Source organism: Nuphar pumila, chromosome 5 (genome assembly GCF_984573655.1).
Source record: "Nuphar pumila chromosome 5, dmNupPumi1.hap1.1, whole genome shotgun sequence".
Classification (NCBI taxonomy): Eukaryota; Viridiplantae; Streptophyta; class Magnoliopsida; order Nymphaeales; family Nymphaeaceae; genus Nuphar; species Nuphar pumila.
The window spans coordinates 13,685,413-13,706,702 of record NC_143253.1 but is presented as its reverse complement, the minus strand read 5'-3'; the positions used below and the strand labels follow the sequence as shown (position 1 = coordinate 13,706,702).

At 37.3% G+C, this 21,290-nt stretch overlaps 1 protein-coding gene across 1 annotated transcript; it reads left to right on the top strand.

Moving 5' to 3' along the window:
• The first annotated feature begins 814 nt into the window (after positions 1 to 814).
• Positions 815 to 17,539, top strand: LOC149836857 (protein EXECUTER 2, chloroplastic-like). The gene is made up of 11 exons (XM_090005620.1): positions 815 to 1,204; positions 1,760 to 1,876; positions 1,966 to 2,031; positions 12,253 to 12,359; positions 12,435 to 12,516; positions 12,699 to 13,403; positions 14,569 to 14,695; positions 14,792 to 14,961; positions 15,258 to 15,332; positions 16,595 to 16,687; positions 16,951 to 17,539. Exons 1-11 carry the CDS (start codon positions 926 to 928, stop codon positions 17,047 to 17,049), a joined length of 1,920 nt encoding a protein of 639 aa, XP_089861746.1. The 5' UTR covers positions 815 to 925; the 3' UTR covers positions 17,050 to 17,539.
• Positions 17,540 to 21,290: the final 3,751 nt, after the last annotated feature.

The window sequence follows — 21,290 nt, the reverse complement described above, 5'->3', positions numbered from 1 at the left end:
GTTGTATATGGCCCATTATCATTTTAGGGAACAAGTGAACGACCACAACAAGCAATGGCGTGATGAAGCGGCGGCATCATGAATCCAATCTCTCTCTCCATGGAACATTTTGAAGTTTTTGTGTATTGGACATTTTGTAATAAACTATTCGAATCTAAGCTTTTTTTTTAATAAGTGTATTTAAATGTTTATGTGGTATTGTTGGACTTTTCGCGTGTGACCCGCCCAAAGTTTGTTAACTTGGTATTTTCAATCAACTATTCTGTTGTACTACCTAAAGAAGGTTTAAACTACAAAAGTTTCAAATTTTTTCTAAAATTTTCAAGTTGAAATATTGGGGCGTTATAGAATCTAGTTTGAAAAGTCTAATAATCTACTTGCAATCCCAATCCGAATTGCATTTGGGCATTATTTCAAGATCCATATTTGAGAACAATTTATAGGACCAAAAGTCCTCTCTATTTGGATTGAATGTGGATGCAACAGACAAAAATTGATTTGAATCTGAATCCAATTTTGGAAAGTATGGTGATCTACTTCCAAACCCATTCTGAATTTACATTTCAATATTATCCTACGATCCATTTTTGAAAATAATTCATAGAATGTGGATCAAAACCCAATCTGGGTATGATCCATTTGCACCCTAGTCCTAGAATTAGTCTACATTCAGGTGACGATGTGGATTAATCTAACTGTTGGTTGAACGGCTAGGATTAAATGTAGGACGGATCCCTTGACAATGATAAGTTAGAAGAATGTAAAACATGGGTGCTTGAGGTCTTGCATAATATTCCGTTCTGCCCGCGTGCTTATCGATTTTGCGATATGGATAAATGTTGTGGTAAGAAACTCAAAGAACAAGGGATATCGTCGTCGACCATCAGAAGGGTAAGAAGAAGGAGAGAAGAATAACGAACAAAACATGGTGGGACTCGTCACTGGTGCAGCAACGAGTAGGTGGTTTCCTCTTTCTGTCGTGGGATACCACTCTTGTGGTGGCAGATCTTTGGGGAAGGGGGAGTTGCGCACCATCTTGAGTGGTTCATTGGGGAATTCGAAGGAGAGAAGTCTGCTGAGCAGCGGTTCTGCGAGGAGGCGATTGAGGTGTCGCTGCAACTCTGCTTCAGAGTGGGATTGGAACGCGTGGACCCGCCATTTCTCTGAGATCGACCAAGTTGAGAGCTATTCCTCGCTTCTTAAGGTTCAAACCAATTTCTCTCTCTCTCTCTCTGTCTGTGGGTTTTGCGTTTCCTTTTTTTTTTTTTCTGGTTCTAAGCTTCAGTTTGGGAATATGAACATTCCCAATTGGAAGAAATTAACGATTTTTTGGGCTTCCCATCTCTTCTTTTTCATGTTTTAGGCATACCCATTATGATAAATTGGCAAATTTGGTGATACCCATCACTTATTTTTCCTTTTTCAAGCATACCCATCATTCTGTTTCATGGATGACATGATGCATCTGGAATAAGTTGCTCGGATGATTCAGAAATGATAGAAAGGTTGGAAGTAAAGGGATAAGCATGGTAACTACAGTTGAGGAAAGTAAGCTCGTTTCCCAATGAACTTCGTAAGTTAGTGGACCTCTTGGCAATAAGACTAGTTGTTCTCCTTGTCTTTATTGATCAGTTAGTTTGAAGAAACGTGCGAAGGAGACGAGAGAATAGGTGTTTTGAACACAACTCAAGTTGTAAGAAGATACCTATCTCCGATAGTAATGAAAGGAATAGAGAAGTTGAACTACTTGTGTTTTCAGTTTCAACTCGAGGATGCTATCGAGAAGGAGGACTTTCAGGAAGCTGCAAAGTTGAAGAAGGCCATTACTGAAGCACAATCAAAGGATACTGTGTCTGATATCATGTCCCAATTGAAGGTGATACAACCAGCTTACTAGATTTACTTTTATCTTGTTGTGTACACAGAGCATATGTAGCAGCTATGTAACCTGTGATTCCTTCGCAGAAAGCTGTACATGAAGAGCGATACCATGACGCATCCAAAATTTGTAATCTTACTGGCTGTGGGCTGGTAAGTTTCTACTACTAATGTGAACGTGCTTCATTGTTCTTCCGGTGACCTAAAATATATTTATTGTTAACATGATGTTGCATAGACTTTTAACTATTTTCACACCCTCTCTTATCTATGATTCAAAACTGTATGATAATGTGATGCATTGAACTTGTGTTCTGTAATGGTACCTTGGTTTATATTGGGTTGAATATGCACTATTCTGCTCTTCTTTTACTGTGGTTGTTACTTCATCAATGATCATGATTGAGTTCTTGCTGGCAACGATGACATTTTAATATCTAGCCAGCTGTGCTCATATCACTGCAAAAGTGTACTTCCTCTGTTTGTGATCTGATTATTGTAATCAAATACAAGAAGAGTGTGCACAATAAGAGCTACACAATATACAAGAGAGTGCACAAATACAAAAGCCACTAAGGCAATACAAAAGGCCACTAAGGGAAAATACAAGATCACAATAGGATAAACAAGCACAAGCCACTAATGGACAAGAGAACACAAAAAATAAATATTTATTGATTAAAATGCTTAAAAGAAACATACTTTAAAATGGGAAGAACCCCCCCCCCCCCCCCCACACACACACACACACACACACACATATATATATATATATATATATATATATATATATATATATATATATACATGAAGAAGAGGACAAAAGCATGTCTAACAACTAGTTAACAGTAAGTCAAACTAGCTGTTACACTAGCGGTTGGGCATACCTAACGGTTAGTAGTGCAACATCTAGTTTTGAACAAGTTAAAATATTATATTATATAATATCATTATATAATATATGTACAAAGGATATACATATATGTATATACATAACATACATATACTTGTACGTCACACACACACACACACACACACACACACACACACACACACACACATATATATATATATATAATGTATATAAGGAAAATACATCAAATATTAACACTCTCCCTCAAACTTAGGGTGATATCACCGAAAGTTTGTCAAGGAGAAACTGAAATCGAGGAGAAGGGAGTGCTTTGGTGAAAAGTTGGCTAACTGATATTCCAAAGTAACATATGGTAGCGTGATAGTATTTAAGTATTCTTCACAAACATAGTGGTAATCCATCTCAATGTGTTTAATTCTTTCATAAAAGGTATGGTTGCGAGCTATATAAATAGCACTCTTATTATTACAACACAATTTTGAGGGTGTTTGTAAGTGAACCCTTATATCTTCAAGCAATCTTCTCAACTACATAATCTCTGATGTCGTACTCTCCATGTGTATTCTGCCTTCGTTGATAATAGAGACACCTGTTATTTCTTGCACTTTTACGACACCAATGAATCACCTAAAAAAACACAAAAACCAATGATTGGGCGTTTGTCATTAGGATCTCCCCAATTAGGTCATGAGAGGAGGTGGAAGATAACAAGTCCTTTAGAAACACAATTTTGTATGCATCTAATAATCATCATCACAACGCTCATATGCACCGTGGTGGAATCAAAGTATGAGATGAATGAGACAATCTAAAATAGTCAGGGGTAGTTTTATAAAGTTTCTCATAAGGAGAAATATTTTGAAGTTTGGATGAAGGAAGTCTATTTATAAGGTATACCGAAGTAAGCACAGCTTCAGCCCAAAAATGTTTTGGAACATGTTTGGAAAGAAGCAATGTTCTAGTGGTTTCTATTATATGCTTGCATTTCCTTTTGGCCAAACCATTTTGTTGAGGCGTGTTTACACAATATCGTTAATAAAAGATGCCATGATTTTTCAAATAATCGTTAAAGTCATTTGACATGTATTTCCCCCCTAAATCAGAATACAGTATAGAAATATTGGTTTTAAGCAAATTTCTAACAAGGTTATAAAAAGTTCTGAAAGTTTCGAAAACTTCATATTTGTGCTTAAGAAAATAAATCAACGTGAATCGAGAATAATCATCTACAAAAATTACATAATAAATTAATCCTCCTTTAGAGGCAATAGGAGCAGGACCCCAAACATCCAAATGTATTAATTCAAGTGGTTTGGAAGCAAAAAAAATTCTCTCTTGATAAAGAATTGCTTTTATTTTCTCAAGAATACAATTCGTACATTGGATTTTTTCATTACAAAATTTTCTCAAATGAGATATATTGGATAATTTAGAGATGCTAGGATGACCTGGTTTGTGATGCCACAAAACATATCCAATTTTTATACATTTAAACAAAAAGTATCTTTCGGAATAATCAATTGGTCCATGTAGTAGAGGTCTCCTTGTCTATGACCTTCCCCAATCTGGTTGCCAGACCGGAGATCCTATATAAAACATCGGTCAGAAGTGAAGAAGATACTACAACCATGGTCTAACAATTTGGGAAACTGAAAGAAGATTTAAATTAACTTTTGGCACAATTCTGACTTTTGAAATAAAAATTTTGAAGAATTTGTAAAATTTTCAATTTCTTTAATTTCAAAGGAGGATCTATTCTCTGTAAAACATTAGAGCTAATTAAATTAATACTATAGTCATAGAGTATAGTTTCATTAGGGGTTATATGAAATGAAGCACCATAATATAGGAGCCAAGCGATCTTACCAGGAGGTGAGGAAGAGGAGACCGTGGTACCGGTTAAAGAAGATGAGCCTTTGAGGAGCGGTTGTAGAGCTTCTGTGAGTTGAGACAAAGACATGTTTTTTGTAACCGGAGTTGGTATCTTTGTCTTCTTAAGGAGCTTCTAAGGTAGCTACTCTTTTCTTATCTTTTTTGAATTCTGAGAAAAAAAAGTTTGTTGTGCTCCGGTTCTCTACTGTTATAACAAAAGATTTTTCCTTTTCTATTATCATTTTTTTAATCATATCTTCCTTCATTGTCCCTTGGCTTCCAATTATTTTTGTTAAAATAATGAAGCATATAATGACAAATATTGGCACCGAGTCTAGAAACCACCAATGCACTACCCTTGGACTCCCTAGATTTGGTCATGGATTTTAGCCTCGTTTCTTTCATGCAAACTTGAGCTAAAATCTCATGTAAAGGTGGAAACTCCTCTTGATTTTTATTCTGGTGGATGATAGATACTCGAACATGTTCAAACTCGGGCCTAAGCCCTCTCATAAATTGAAAAAATTGCTCACCAAGGATTTGATTTTTTTTCTACGACGAGCATCATCAATGGTATCCCAAATTGGCTTCATTTGGTCTCAAAGTCTTTTAAGAGTACCATAGTACTCTCTTTTTTTCACCTTGATTGTAATTGTGAATCTTATCTTGCAAGTACCATTATGGACACCATCATGTTGGGTGTAGGTTTGTTTGATATAAACCCTTCATCGGCCCTCTCAAATTCCAATATATTTTTCACAAGGTTCTTCACACATACTCTTCATATACAGGGATAAAACCTTGGCACAGCCAACATCCCATGCTTTAATAGTTTTTTTTTTTTTGTAGTCTAAGATAGTTTTTTCTCTCTCTTTGTCTTTAAGAGTTTCCTCTTTGATTTCACCATCTTCCCACAAATTTTGTGAGAATAGGTTGAAGTTTCAATATGGAGCCATCAACATAGTCCCACAAGTCTTTGCCAACTAAGATTCTTTTCACAGCGGTGACCCACATATTATAGTTTTTCCTATCAAATTTGATGGGAACAACCGTAACTACTTTTTCAGCCATTGTATAAAGAAAAGAAAGAGCAGAGGAAGATAAAAGATGGAGAGAAAATAAGAGAAGAGGAGGGTAAGAAATGTGTTGAAGAAGTTTGATAGCATGCTTCCCGAGGCAATAAACCAACAAATCAAAGCTTCACCGTTCTTCACGATCTTCCTCTTGATCTTCACGTATGAGATACAACCCAAGAACACCAATGCTCTTATACCATGTAATGAAAATACAAAAAGAGTACAAGTGAGTGCTTCTTATGGGCATACAAGAACACAAGAACATGGGTCAATACAAGAACACAACCACTGAAGCAACTTAGGGGCTAAAACACAAAGTAAAAAATATAGGAATATTATTAAGAGAATGCTTGTTAACAAGCTTAACATACAAGAGGGGTTACACCCCCCTATTTATATACAAAAGAAAGCAAAGAAGAGCCATTGAGAAGTGCTCCCAATAGCTCTATTCCAAGGGCATTATAAGGACTATAATGCCCTTGAGGAAAAGAATAAAATACATTAAAAAGGAAAACCTTAAAATGCCCTCTAGGAAAACTGCTGTGTAATAACCAAAATACCCCTAATGGATTTCACTTCACACACACAAACAATAAGTATATATATACTTTAACACAAGAAACCAAGATTTGAAATCAAGATAAGAACAATGAATTTTTATAAACTATATAGTAAATCATCATGGTTTTAATGAAGAATATAGTCATCACAGATAAGCATAAATACAAGCATCAACAATATAACAATGACCAGATAAACAAACGAATGATACAACAAACTCACAGAATCAGAGATCAAACAACCGTTAGTCAGAGCAAGCCGACAATCTAAACTGACAAAATCGAGGTGCACACAACTCACCCTAATAAACATCTCTGGTTCGACAAAAGCAATAGAGTGAACCAACTCATGGATCCAGACGCCAATCAACTATTAACTAGACCCAAGACAAGTGGCAACACAACATTCATGAACTTGATAGTCTAGACTGATAAGATGACTTGAGGTGCACACATAACTCACCTCAACGACTAACTCTGACCCAACAAGGACAAAAAAAGATATGGTGCATCAGATAAAATATTGTGATGGACAACACAAATGCCATAAAAAGGCACGAGAATCTATGAAAATAAATTTCCAAATAATGGGGTTTATATATAAGAGCCAATTTGAAAAAAAAAATTCAAATTAAATCTAATAAAGAAAAAGAAAACTTTTAATGAGTAGCTCTTCAGTCATGAACATGAATGCACCAATGGACAATCACAAAGGCCACTAAGAGCACACACCAAAGAATTCAATGTAAATTTTTTCATTAATAACACGTCAAGATATGGAAGCCTTCAAATGTCACCAACAAAGTTCACCAAATTGATACAAAAGTAGATAAACATCAATAAGGAACCCACTATGGGATTCACTCACAAACCCACAAAGGGGTAAACTCGCAAACACTCACACAAGGGGTCACAAGAACATAAACAAAATAATATTTTATTGATGGTAATATGCAAGAAGCATTTTCAACTCATTAATCCAAAATTACACTAATGACAAGGAGGAACAAACACAAGCTATATATAAAAATCCAAAATCATACACAAATACAACCAATAATTATGCACAATGAGATATTCTTTAATAGAGCAATATCTTAAAGTCAAACCTTCATGCCACACAATCATTAATGGCACATAAAAACATGCATAGACATATGTGCACAACACATAAATATGTAGATGGTATGCCGATAGAGCAATCTCATGATATCATACAAAACATCCATGACATGACTAATAAACTTAAAATCATGATGACTCAAGATATAAAACACAAGAATTTAAAAAATTCTTGAGCACATCTCAATGAAAGCACCACATAGAATTCAAAGAACATGCTTTGATACGTGCATAAAGTCACCAATAATCATAAAGGTGTTAAAATTCCCAAAATAAATATATATATACTTTGAATGAACATGTACAAAATTCCACTGAAGGACATACACGAGAGCATAAAAATATATGTTTTGTATTAAAAATAATAATAAAATTGAGAACTTACCTTAAAGAGCTCAAGAATAGACTACTTATGAGTTAATGCCAGAACACAAACACAAGGGCTATTCAAGCATACACAAGAGCCAATAAAACAATATTTCATTAAAAGAAATTTCACAAACTCTAATTCCAATTGATTTTAAAAGACACATTTTACATATCATAATATTTCAAACAAATTTTGAAAACTATATCATAAATATATTTTAAAGTTTAAACAAGAGATACATACCAAAATATGAGAGCCTTGAGTCCAAGCCATATATCAATCCAAATTTTCCTTTCGAAGCACAAACTCGAACAAGAAGATTAAGAATCCCTCGCTCTGATACCATGTAATGAAATATGCGAAAATACAAAAAAGAGCTTCTAAGAGCTTACAAGATCGCAAACACAAGTGCACATGCACAAGTTAACTATGGGATAATACCAAAACCAACAATGGCAACACAAGAATATAAAAAATATATTTTATTGAGATATGCTTAAGCAAAAGCAATAACAAATAAAGGGGACAAACACCCCTATTTATAATACACAAGAGAGGGCATTTAGGAGCTCCCAAAAAGAGTCGTTGGTAGCTCCCAACAGTCATATTTATGACTGTTGGGATGCCTCCAACGACTCTATGGTCAAATGACCATAGAGCCCATGCTCAATTAAAAGAGACCAAAAATAATAAAAGGAAAAAATAAAAATAAGAAATATAAAAGCTGTTTCTAATGAACAGTATCTATTACAAGGGAAAAAGACCAACATACCCCTGACTTCAAAAATAGATTATATATAGACATATATGCATATGTATACATGCTATTTTAAGAGTTAGACATGCCTAACAACCTATGTCACTAGGTGCGGGGTGCAACGATGTGGCACTTAAAAAAAACTTGGGTGCGGGGGTGCGGTGAGGGTATATATATATATATATATATAAATATAATTTTTAACAGTTTTAAGTTAACACTAATGAAATAAAAACAATTATCATATCATTAATTCATCATGCATAAATTCATGCAATAAATCAAATTAACAATCTACAATTGCTATTCCTCATAAATAAAAAATAACACCACAATTAAATCATCCTAAATATATTATAGCTACGCTAAGTGAATTAAGAAAACAAGAAACAATCCAACAAGTCAAGTAGAAAAGAAATAAATTATACTAATAAAAAATGCATAATTGCATACCAAAAGTATATCATACACAATGTTATACCTAGATTCGGTTTTGGTAAATCTAGGCTTGGGTTCACCAGTATGCTTGGGTTCCATTTTGGTGAATCCGGGCTTGCTGGTAGGAGCAGTTAGTGCAAGTCACCTTGCATTGGGATGTTGCAAGTTCAAAACCCAATGGTATGAGTTGGATAACTGGTGGGGGTCTGCCTAACCTTAGTTTTCTTCGTTAAAAAAACAACAACAGTAGGCTATCTGGAGGATGAGGTGGTTTAACCGCTTGAGGGTGAGGCATACGATAGGGCATCATTCTCTCTTACACCTTGATATCTGGGACAAGGTTTTCCCTCATTGAAAAATGGTGAAAATATTTAAATTTTCTTTTAGAGTTGCAGGGTTTGAAATTGCTTTTTTATTCTATTTCACCAGAGGTTCGACCCTTGCGCCAACAATGCGAGGAGAAAGGAGGAGAAGGAAGAAGAAGAAAGAGAGGAGGAGGAGGAGGAGGAGAAGGAAGAGGAAAGAGACGAAGAGGCAGCGAAGGGAGGAGGAGAAGGAAGATGAAGAAAGACAGGAGGAGGAGAATGAAGAAGAAGAAAGACAGGAGGAGGAAGAGTAGGAAGAAGAAGAAGAAGAAAGAAGGTGGAGGAGGAGGCAGAGCAAGAAGGGAAAGAGAGAGGGGTACCTGTGGTTGTCGTCGTTGCTGTTGGAAGAGGAGGGGAGGAGTCGGGGATGGGGGAAGGGGGGGCACAGTCGTGTCCTAATACCCCACCCCCACACTTTTTCTTTTTCTTTTTGGACCAAAATGGACTCGGTCAAAATTGACCAAGTCCATTTTGGACAAACGTAATCCTAGGTGAGGGTTGACTGCAACCAGTGCGGCAAAATTTCATATTTGCCGCACCTGCACCCACACCCGCGTCACATTGCATTGACACGGGTGTGGCGGCCTCTAAGGAGAGTTCGTGTGACATTAACATCAAGTCAAACTAGCTGTTACACTAGCCATTGGGCATACCTAATGGCTAATAGTGCAACAACTAGTTTTAAACAAGATAAAATATATATTATATAATATCATTGTGTGTGTGTATATAGTAATGCTAGGGTGCTCCTGGAGAACCTATTCCCACTTAATAGAAGCTTCAAATTCCACAATTTTTTAACTTTTTTTTGTTGATCAGACCCTTTAGATATGATCTAAAATCATTATTTCGTGGAAAACATGTTTTGGATCATGTGATTATGGCATACATATAGGTTTTTGAAGATCTTCAAAATTCAATGGCTCACAATGTACCAAAATTTCATGACTTAAAACATCTTATTTTTATGCCCAAAAAACATGATCCAAAACATGACTACTATCAAATAAACTATATTAAGTACATATATAAGGTCTGATTGAGAAGATGCAACCTACAACTATGATTTCTAGTAGGTGGTTCCAGATCACCGTAGCATTACTATATATAATATATGTACAAAGGATATACATATACATACTATACATGTATATATGTATGCAAATACAAGTATTATATGTATATACATACATGTAGATACATATATACATATGTGTGTATATGTATATAAGGAAAATACATCAAATATTAACATGGTTTATATAATTCGAAGTTGCCAATGAAATACTTTCTTCATGTTAATACTTTGAATGCATTTGTTACTGCTTATAATTGTAAGCAATTTTTAGCTTGTTCATACTGGGAACTTGCTAGCAATTTCTAGTGTATTCCAAATCCTGTTGTTTTGGCAAGTTAATAACTTACTTTCATATTAGCTTATGCTCTTAGAAGATTGTCCTTCCATTCCTATATATCAATCATTACTTTGTGGTTGCATGCACTTAATTATAAATGCATGTATGCTTGGTTTCTTCCAGGTATATTGATCTTAAGTAAGTTGAACATGGACCCATCACTAAAGAGAAACCATGGACATGTAATGAAATCTTATATGAGTACCCTCTATTACTTTAAAGAGAATTTTAAGATGACACCTAGGTGCATGGACCCATCACTGAAGAGAAACCATAGAGATGTAATGAATCTTATATGAGTACCCTCTATTACTTTAAAGAGAATTTTAAGATGACACCTATATGCATGGACCCATCACTGACGAGAAACCATAGACATGTAATGAATCTTATATGAGTACCCTCTATTACTTTATAGAGAATTTTAAGATGACACCTAGATTTTCATCTCTCTCTCTCTCTCTCTCTCTCTCTTCAAAGTTATTTGAGCATTGATAAATTACAAGAGTGCAACAAGTCATTTCGAACACTTTGTCATGTTCAATCTTTTGGTTCTTTTGTACTTTTTTCTTATCTTAAACCCTTCAATGCTGATTTTGGGTGCTCTTTTTATTCATTCATTTATTTATTTGAGCAAATGCTAGTAACAAATGCATGAAAAGAGGGAGTAGGTGACTGCAGGTCATGTTCAAAAGAGCGGAAGAGAAGTTGAGCACAAGCAGAAGAGGAAGAAGAAGAAAATGATCCGTAGATTGATCCTTCTCCCTTCAAGCAAGCTGCTACCTTAAGGGGCATATGAGAACCTCCCTACCCATATCAAGCATTCAAAGTTTATTAGTCAAGAACTTAGTTTGACTGCTTAGAGACATAGTTGGCATTTTTCTATTTTTCATCGTATGACGTTGTCAATTGGTCATAGTTAGGACTTTTTAGTCTTTTCTTAATTGTTATTGTAAATGACCTTCATAAAGAGGGTCAGCTGGCATGTATTCCTATGTTACTCACTAAGAAACTAGTTAGCCATTGTCCTCCACACTATTGATCCTCTATTTGCGCATACTTTGAAGACTCTGAACGAACTTTCTATTTCAGAGATTGATCCTTGTCACCTCAAGCTAGCTTGCCACCTTCCCAAACCTCCCCTCCCGTATCCCATATTCACATATGAGCAAGTGCTCTCTTTAAAGAGTGTGGTGCAATGACTTGTTGCAATCAGTAAGAGTGCCATTCTGCTAGTATTTAACACTAAAATGAGAATTAAGTTGTGGATGTATTTTAATTAGTCATAGCAAAACTTTGGTGCACTTTTAGAAGAATAAAAAGATTTGGTGCATTTTGGAAGAATCTTAAGGCTTACTTGTCATTCTAAAATATTCTCTAATTTACAACTGTTCTACATCTTTAAGTTCTCAGTTTATGAATTTATTTATTCTTGTCATTTAGTACCCATATGAAATCATGCAGTCATTGTATAATTTTGGATTTTAAATAGTTATAAGTGTTTTCTTGCTTCTTTTTTATGCAGTTAGGTTGGTGGGTTGGCCGGTCGAATGATCCTGATGATCCGTTTGGAAGAGTAGTGCAAATAACCCCTGCTTTAGGTAGATTTTTGGCAAGGAGTTACAGTCCAAGGTAATGTTTTAAATTCTGACGTTGAAATGGAAATCGGTAGCCAAGTTTCTTAATGGTGGTTGTCATTTATGTCAGACAATTAATGTCGGGATCTCCTGGTACTCTGTTGTTTGAAATATTTGTCATCAAAGATGCTGATGAAAGATATATAAAGCAGGTAATCTTCATTATTAACTAAAACAACATTTAGTGGTTGTCAATATGATTTGTGCATAGTTTGATCGGTGATACAAGGATTTATTTTCCTTCTTCTTCTTTTCCCCTTTGTTTTTTTATTCATGTGGTGCTATAAGGTCATGATCCTTAGTCCCTGTTTTGATGGTTATCATCCTTATGCAGGTGGTAGTCTTGCAGCAGGCATCTAAAGGAAGTGCGACAGTCTCTTCAGTCTCATCATCAAAAGCACTTGATGGTGCATCAGTGTCTGATTCTCAAAAATCATCCAAAGAGGAAACATTGCTGAATGAACGTGGTGCTGAAAAAAGTGATGAGAAGAAACTAAACACCATGGATATCACTGAAGAAGCGTTAAGCAGTGTTATTGATTTCCTAAAGGATCGAATACCAGATTTAAAGGTAAAGGTTATGAAAGTCAGTGTGCCGGATGAGATCAAGGAAGATAGCAACATTCTCGAGCAGCTAATGGAGGGTGATGTTGATAATAGTAATACTATCGAAGCCGAAATATCTGGAGATGAGGCTGACACTTTAGATGATATCCAGAGTGAAATCCTGTCTGATGAGAGTGATACTGATACAATGGATGAGGGGAAGGATATCAATATAAAGCTTGTAATCGGTGGGGTCCTTCAGAACCAGAAAGAAGAGACTGTTTCTAAGGCTTCTATACGAACTCCAGCAAATATAGAAAATATGGAGCAAGATTCCTTCTTACTAAATATTTGTGGAACCACTACAGAGAACATTGTTGTGAATGCACCACCTAAAGTTACAGTTGCTGCAGTTGCAGCTCAAGCAGCTTCAGACCTCATGCCTCTTGATGTTGCCAAGGCACTTTGGGGTGTGGATAAAGCTTCTCTAAAGGTAAACCTCGTTATTTTTAAGTCATGAAACTTTTGTTGTCTATTTGGACAAAATAAAGAGATTTCCCTCTCTGGAAGTTGTTAACACGTTATGAATAGCTTCATAGCTATTTGTCGATGTCTATGCACATGGAATATTTGGCATGCCTTGCCTTAGTATATGCAATGTAAGCAGTCACTGAAAGAAAAATTGCATCAACACTAAGGGCACGTTTGAAAGCAAGAAAAATTCTCACCGGAAAAGAAACTTTTGCCTATATGAAGTTTTGATATGATAACTTTTCTATGAAAATAAATAGAAAATAAAATAAGAATAAACAATTGTAAAGTGTGTACCAATGAAACAGTTGAACTGTCACAATAACCCATTTATAGCATAGACAACACTGTCAACAACATACATGTACAATAGGGCAAAAACTGTTCTAGATTGTGTTGCTGGCAGTTAAAAATGAAGTTTTTTCATAATCCAGACCATGTTCTTGATTTTATCCCTTTGCAACATGTCTTGATTCATGTCTTTCCAATGTCTCATTTGACTTATACTTAATTTTGTAGACACACTTACAACCATGTTTTTCTCTCTGGATATAGGGACAATTTTCAAGTTCTGTTGTAATGCATCACTCACATTTCTTCATTCATGACCAGTATCAATCTCTTATTACGGACAACTTTGTGGTGTGATGTTGGCTCATGATCATTAAAAACTTCATTTAAGAGCTCTTTGTACTTTTTGAGAAAAACTTCCATATGATACCCATTTTTCTATCGGTTGTTTTCTTAGCATGATCTTCTCAATGAAGTATTTTTTTCAATTGTTCTTTTGCATTGACAGGATCATGTGTCGTTTTCTCAACCAACATTTCATCTTTCAACCTTGGAGAAGCTGCTAGTCACTGATGTTTTGATCTTCTGATGTAGTATATTTCCTTATTTGTAGCCTGCATTGATGTTGATTGCTATTCCACTTTTCTATTTTCTTGTATATGAATGTGCTATGTCTGAGCCTGTTTGTACCTTCTTGAAAAACCTATTCTGTATATTACTATATATACACGAACTGATGTTGCCTGTTTGTACCTTCTTGAAAAGCCTATTCTGTATATTACTATATATATACACAAACTGATGTTTCTACTCTGTTCCTCTTTTTGTCCTTTTAGCTGTCTAAAGGTCTCAAGGAGATTGTTATGCTTGCAGTAGCTCAGGCTCAGAAATGGAACAGACTACCGAGTAGCACTATTTTTCAACGCATAGTCCCAGATAGTGAAGGCTTAGATCCTTTTGATGGTAGGATGCTAGATCTAAATTACTTGCTGTATAAATAATTGGGAAGCAAAAATGATTCAGATTCCTAAATTATATGACATGTTGGCTGAAGGACAGGGTTGTATATTGGAGCGTTTGGTCCATATGGATCTGAGGTGGTACAGTTGAAGCGTAAATATGGTCACTGGCATGCTACAGAGGAACTTGAGAATGGCTCCAACATAGAATTTTTTGAGTATGTTGAAGCTGTAAAGCATACGGGTGACCTTAATGTTCCTGCTGGCCAGGTATGTCTCTGACTAAATTCTCTGTAAGTGTTAGGGTCATGTAATAAGTCCAGGAAAGTAATCTAGTGGTTGCTTCCACAAAAGCTATGCATCCAAGAAAAGAATGGTCGCCAACATGGAGGTTAGTTGTGTGTCAGTCACTTTCAACGGCCCCCGTGTTGAGCACCATCCATTATGGTTTGGATTGTAATCAGTGACAACACTATTCTGCTTGGTCTTCTGTACCATTTTCTGAGTATTGAGGCATGTATTTACATTTGAAGCACATTATTTGTTTTTGAAATTGTTGCAAGCAGGTCACCTTTCGTGCTAAAATTGGGAAAGGAAATCGTCTCTCAAACCAAGGAAATTATCCAGAGGAAATTGGGGTGGTAATGTTCTATGCCTTAATACTTGCCTACTCACTTTGAGAAAATTCTCAAGTAATATCTGACACACTAAATTTTAAATGGTCTAATATGTTCAGTCCTATGTTTGTATTTGCCTCAGAAAATTTTCCACATTGACTAAAACCTCTTACATTCACTGTTTCTTCATCTGTTTGTGTCTGCTGGGTTTTGCAAATTTGTGAAACTAACCAGGAGAATCTGAAAAATGAAATGAAAAAAGAAACAAAACAAAGTTTGGTTATCCACATCAAATTTGTGGTCACAATTTTGGCCAGACCTGAATGCCACTTGCCAAGATACACCCCTATATGGGTGCCTTGGGTGAAGAACCCCGACTCCCAACAACGAATCCCAGTATCATATTAAAACTTCTTTTGTATCTATGGCAAACCAAAAAAGTTCACTGTAGGCTGATGTACTTCGATTTTGAAAGTGTCTGCCTCTAACATGGCATTGTTTTCCCAAAAATCTGAAATTACTACTATTTTCAGTCTCAAGAAATTGTTTTTTTTTTGGCGCACTTAAGAAGAGACTAATCCTCCTGCAATGTCTATATGGTGCCATAAATTGTATTCTCTAGAGAACTCCCTGCATGAATTGATGCTAAGGTTGCAATTTCGGTGCCTGTCACTAAGGTTTGCTTGACTTTCTAAAATGCCTACTGGCTATAGAATTCATAGTTGGCTAGTTTTGCATGCTGTTGGGTGTTACAGTACGTGTTCAGGTGGTTTATTGGACTCATATTTCGCAAGATTTGTTCATTCATAAGGAGAATGCTGCTTCTTCAATGTTTCTACATGTAACGGTTTGGTGTCAAGTTGTACCTTTCAGTTTCCAGAACTACTTTTGAATTGCAACCTGTGACCGAGCATACTGGGTCTCTGGGCTCCTAGTGACCCCAACTGGGTACCTATGACCCTTCCAGCGTTTGGAATCATTATCTCTTGGCATCTACCTCAGATCTGCTTGTTACTCACTAGTCTGCAGAATTTGCGACAGAACAGAGACTTTCTGTATAGGTTATGCAGCTTATGCTTTGGTTGGTCATCCCAGTTTGCACCTAGATTTGTAGTTGAGCTGAATTGGACGAAGTTGTTCCAGACCCAAGTTGGGTCATGGCCTCTGGAAATCCTTCCTAGTGTTACTAGTTAAATTATAAGAATAATTAACGTGAGTGGTATTATTAAAGTAGAAGCTTGTTTATGTATTTGAGCACATTTTTCTAACTTACCTGCAAATGGCAGGTTGCAAGATATACAGGGCAGGGAAGAATAGCCGAACCTGGGTTCAAAAACCCTCAGTGGGTTGATGGTGAACTATTGCTACTGAGCGGAAAGGTAAGGAGATTTGGTGAAGGCTGTAAGCACTCGTTTTGGAGTTTTGAAAATTTTTCAAGATTGTGATTGTAGTGGGTATTGTATGCTTACCCACTTGAGTAAAACATGATACTGTCATTTATGAAATTAACTACAATTACGCTATGGATACCATGCTTATAGACCTACATGCTGAGAATATGGATACCAAATCAGGTGGGCTTGGTCGCCCCAACTTGAGTCCTCAAATGCTGTTTTAACATGTTAATTCTTTGTTTGCCCAGGGCATGGGACATTTAAGAGGTGCAAAACTTGGATTTCTCTATGTTGTTCCAGAGCAAAGTTTCCTTGTACTGTTTGATCGCTTAAAGCTCCCAGAATGAATACCATATGGTATAAACTATTGAGTTTTTCGGGCATGAGTAAATTGGGTATCATGGAGAAGCTTTAGATGCTTTTATACTTTTACAAATCTAAGCAGTCTACCTGGTTCTTGTGATGCTTTTCCAAATCAGAGCAGTCAACCTGGTTCTTGTTCAACATACGGTGATTCTGATCAAGTGTAAGGTGTGAGCTGCTACTCGTCTATATTCTTTGCCTTTAAATTTTTGCAAGGAATATTTTAGAGCTGCAGCAATCAGAGTTATCCATCTGGCGGTCTTGTGTTGGTCCTGAACATATAGCTTCATTTGTAGGGCCGTTCATATCTGTATAATCCTTCTTCACGTGGAATTTCCCTAAAGCCGATTGTGCTGAAGGTTCCAAAGCAGAATCATCAGGTCTAACACTTATATTTTACTAAATAGTGTTGTCTGGTGATAAAATTGAGATTTTTCCTCATCAAATTATACTATTAGATGGATGATCTCTCTCTCTCTCTCTCTCTCTCATGCATACACATACGCATGCTTGTGCAGGGCGTTTTGTTGATTAAGGAATGTTTGATATGGATATTTTCGTGGTTGGAGTTCTTAGATCTGGTCATCAAAATTTCCGTTTCTGCAGAGCCAAAATTGCTTTCAGGAAACAGTATGCCACCTCCCTTAGGAAGTACATCAATGCTAGAGGTGACAATAATCAGTTTGTCGATTTATAAACTACTAGCTCGGTCTGATTCAATGGAATTCATTTTCATTCAGTCCATTCATTTGCACTTTCTGATGCTGCTAAAATAACAATTCGCAAACAACTGTTTTACCTTTTTAAGACTAGATTTGAAGGCTGCAGTTACGGCAACAAGTTGAGAAATGCAAAGATGCATTAAGGAGAGCACACGGCAAAGAGAAGGATGATCTCTAACTCTTTGCAGCTATCATCAGCAGAGCTAAGAAACTAGCCGGCAAGGAGGGTGCATCTCACGCATCATCTCTGCTTACAGAAATGGTAGCTAGACCGTCTACTATTACTGGTTGTATCAAGTGGACAGCAACATGTTGTCTCTGATGCAGACCCAAATCCAAATCCCAATATCCAATTGCTTGAATTTGTGAGGCCCACCTCAATCTGGTGTGTTCAACTCCTAGTCCCCAGTGGTTTTGACCTTGTCCAAGCTAATCCATGGAGGTTGGTTCTGCTGGGAAAGGCCAGGGCTTCACGGATTAGCTTTGAACAAGTTCGAAACTGCCAGGGACTAGGGGTTGAGCACGGTGGATTGAAATGGGCCTCACAAGTTCAAGCAATTGGAAATTGAGATTTGTATTTGGGTCTCCAAGAATTGGATCCGCATCAGTCTCCATGAGTGTACTATCACTGGTTGTATCAAGTGGACAGCAACATGTCTCCATGAGTGTCTGCGAAGCTACTTTGTTTACTCAATCTTGTGGTTAAAACTGAATTTGGACACTAAACACGCTTGCAGAGGGTTTCTGGTTCCTGAAAGTTGTAAGCACATTTCTCATTCCACCGTTAGGGATTGGTGGAAACCTGAAATTGAATCTTTCTCCGAGCAGGTACGCAGGTGTGAAACTAATTAAATGCTCTCCGTTCGGTTTTCGTCTGTTTTGACATAAGGTTTACAAATTAGTCCCTACCTTATTCGGTATTTGCAAAGCAGTCCTTGCGAGGGCAGAACTAGGGGTGTCAACGGGTCGGGTTTACCCGGACCAAACCCTATAGGATTCGGGTATGGTGACAAATAAGAAGACCTAGGTACGGAACCGACGGTCTGATTAATACATGGACTCGGGTATAGTTTGTGAAATTTTATACCAAACCTGGGCCCAACCCTAGTTCCGATTAAGACCTGCAATTTTTCAATGTAAAAATGATAAAAAGTATTATTTTACTGGGTCTGGTTCATGTAGTTCTTATAGGGTCCAGGTATGGTGTCTCTTATAATAGACTCGATTAGACCCAGGTCCGAACCCAATACCATACCCAAAAATCTGGTTCTACCTGGGTCCTAACCAAACGACACCCCTAGGCAAAACCATCAATTTGCCTTCCTTTTAACGGTTTCCATAAGGAGTGGGGAACGGCTGTTAGCACAGGGACCAATTTGCAAAGGTTAACCAAATTTGCCAAACCCCATAAGGCGAGGACTGATTTGCAAATGGCTCATATGACCTGGACCAATTTGCAAAAAAACCTTAAAAAATAAAATGGGGGTATTTTCTTACAAAACCCACCCAAGGAAAGCTGCTTTCATGGGAAAGGTGGTTCTCCATGGGGGGTTGAGGCTTTATATGGTGTGAGTGTGGGTGTTTCGATCCCATATTTTTTCTCAACCAAAGGAAACACTTTTACATGCCCATGTTATTCCACAGATTTGAAATCCAGAATTTGGGTTAAGTTATTTAATGCCTTTATCACCAGACTGATCAGCTCAATCAGAGTGAAAAGAGATGTCTAATAGCAAATCTCTTATTCAGTAGGTAACTAAGAAGGTTAACCATTTTCTTAATGTCAGTCTCTCCACTGCTTTTAGGGGCAGTTTTCACGAATCGCAGTCGGCTCTGGGGCAACCATTTTCCAAGTGTGTAACCAGCATTCTCTGCTTGTCAGTGATGCTACAGTGACACTCTCTTGCAGTATGGCGAATGAGAACTAGTTCTCAGTGTAACTGCGGCATTCCATGAATCAATCTATGAAAAGGCATTTTATTGATGCCATGAATCAATCCATGGGAAAACATTTGGATCAATAAATTGATAGATATCAGTGAATTTTAGTGACTCAAGATTGCGTCCGGTAGCAGCAGCTCAAGACTAGGGGCCAATAGGTCGGGTTTGACCTGGACCCAACCCTTATCAAACCCTATAGGGCCAAGGTTTGGTGATAAATAAGGAGATTCAATCAGAATCCAGGTCAGACTCAAAGGGTCTGATTAATATACGAATGAATCCAGGTATGGTTTGTGAAATTTCATACAGACCCAGGCTCGACCCGAGTTCTGACTAAAATCAGCAAATTTTCAATGTAAAAAAGATTTTTAAAATATTATTTTACCGAATATGGTCTGAGTCTGGTTCATGCAGTCCTTATAAGATCCGGGTATGGTTTTTGTGTTGGATCAGATTAGACTCAGGTCTGGACCCAGTAACAACATCTCAAATCAGATCTGGGTTTGATCCCATCTTGATCCGAACCAAACCCGACCCACTGACACCCCTAACCAAGACTAGTCAAAAACAAATGCAGCCACTATTATTCCAGCTTTATTTCCTTGATTCGAATTCCCCATAGGTAATACAATCTTTTACTTGGTAGCAAAATAAGACATAATGCCACCAGTAGACAGTTCAGCGTTTGTCAAAGTGGACCATATTTACATTTTCAGACTTCGAACTCCTACTTACCTGACCACAAAACAGCAATCATTTAGTTTGCTTACACCTGAGATTCTGATTATTTTGGCTTTTCAACCCCATATTTGTAAGGCACGTTAAACTAGGTTACATCTTGATGTTGGCATTGATTTTCAAAATCTAGAAACCGATGCACTTGGTCCACGTTCTCTAAGTTGAAATTCTACACCTGCGATCGGGTCACCAGGGACTTAGTACAGGCCCCAAAGCTTCTCCAACGTGTATGGGAGGTAGGATCAGCCTCCACGTGTAGATGAAGACCTCTGATAGGCACCCACAGCGGAAGAACCGACGACAAAGAAGAATGTACTTCCGGTACGTTCAATGCTCGCGGCAGAACCCCAAGAGGCTTTATCAATTCCCCGGTAAAGTGTCAAGGCCTCCAATGACCCAAGCAAGCCTGTGGGAAGAGGGTTTCTGGACCTTCGGATCTATGCTTCTAGAGGTGTGCTGATGGAACAGATCTGGATGCCCAACAGGTAAATGGGGGCGGTGGTGGCCACGGATTGGCTACGGCATGCTCTACACTCTGCGCAAAGCCTTTGGAGGCTTACAGCCGCTTGCCGCTTCAAATGTGCACCACAAGCTCCACGCTACTCCTGGGAGCCCCTAAGGAGGCGTTTGCATGTCACAGAATAGAGTGCCGCTGCCGCAGCACCCACTTTCGTGGATTCATCTGCCACAAAAATGAAATCGGACCCCTACTCACAGGAACCGTTTCTGCAAAAAACCCATATCCAGCGTGTAAAATGACAAAGGTGAAATAGCCAAAAGGGTAGCGGGGGTGAGAGAGAGGAAAAGAAAGAGAGATGAAGGGT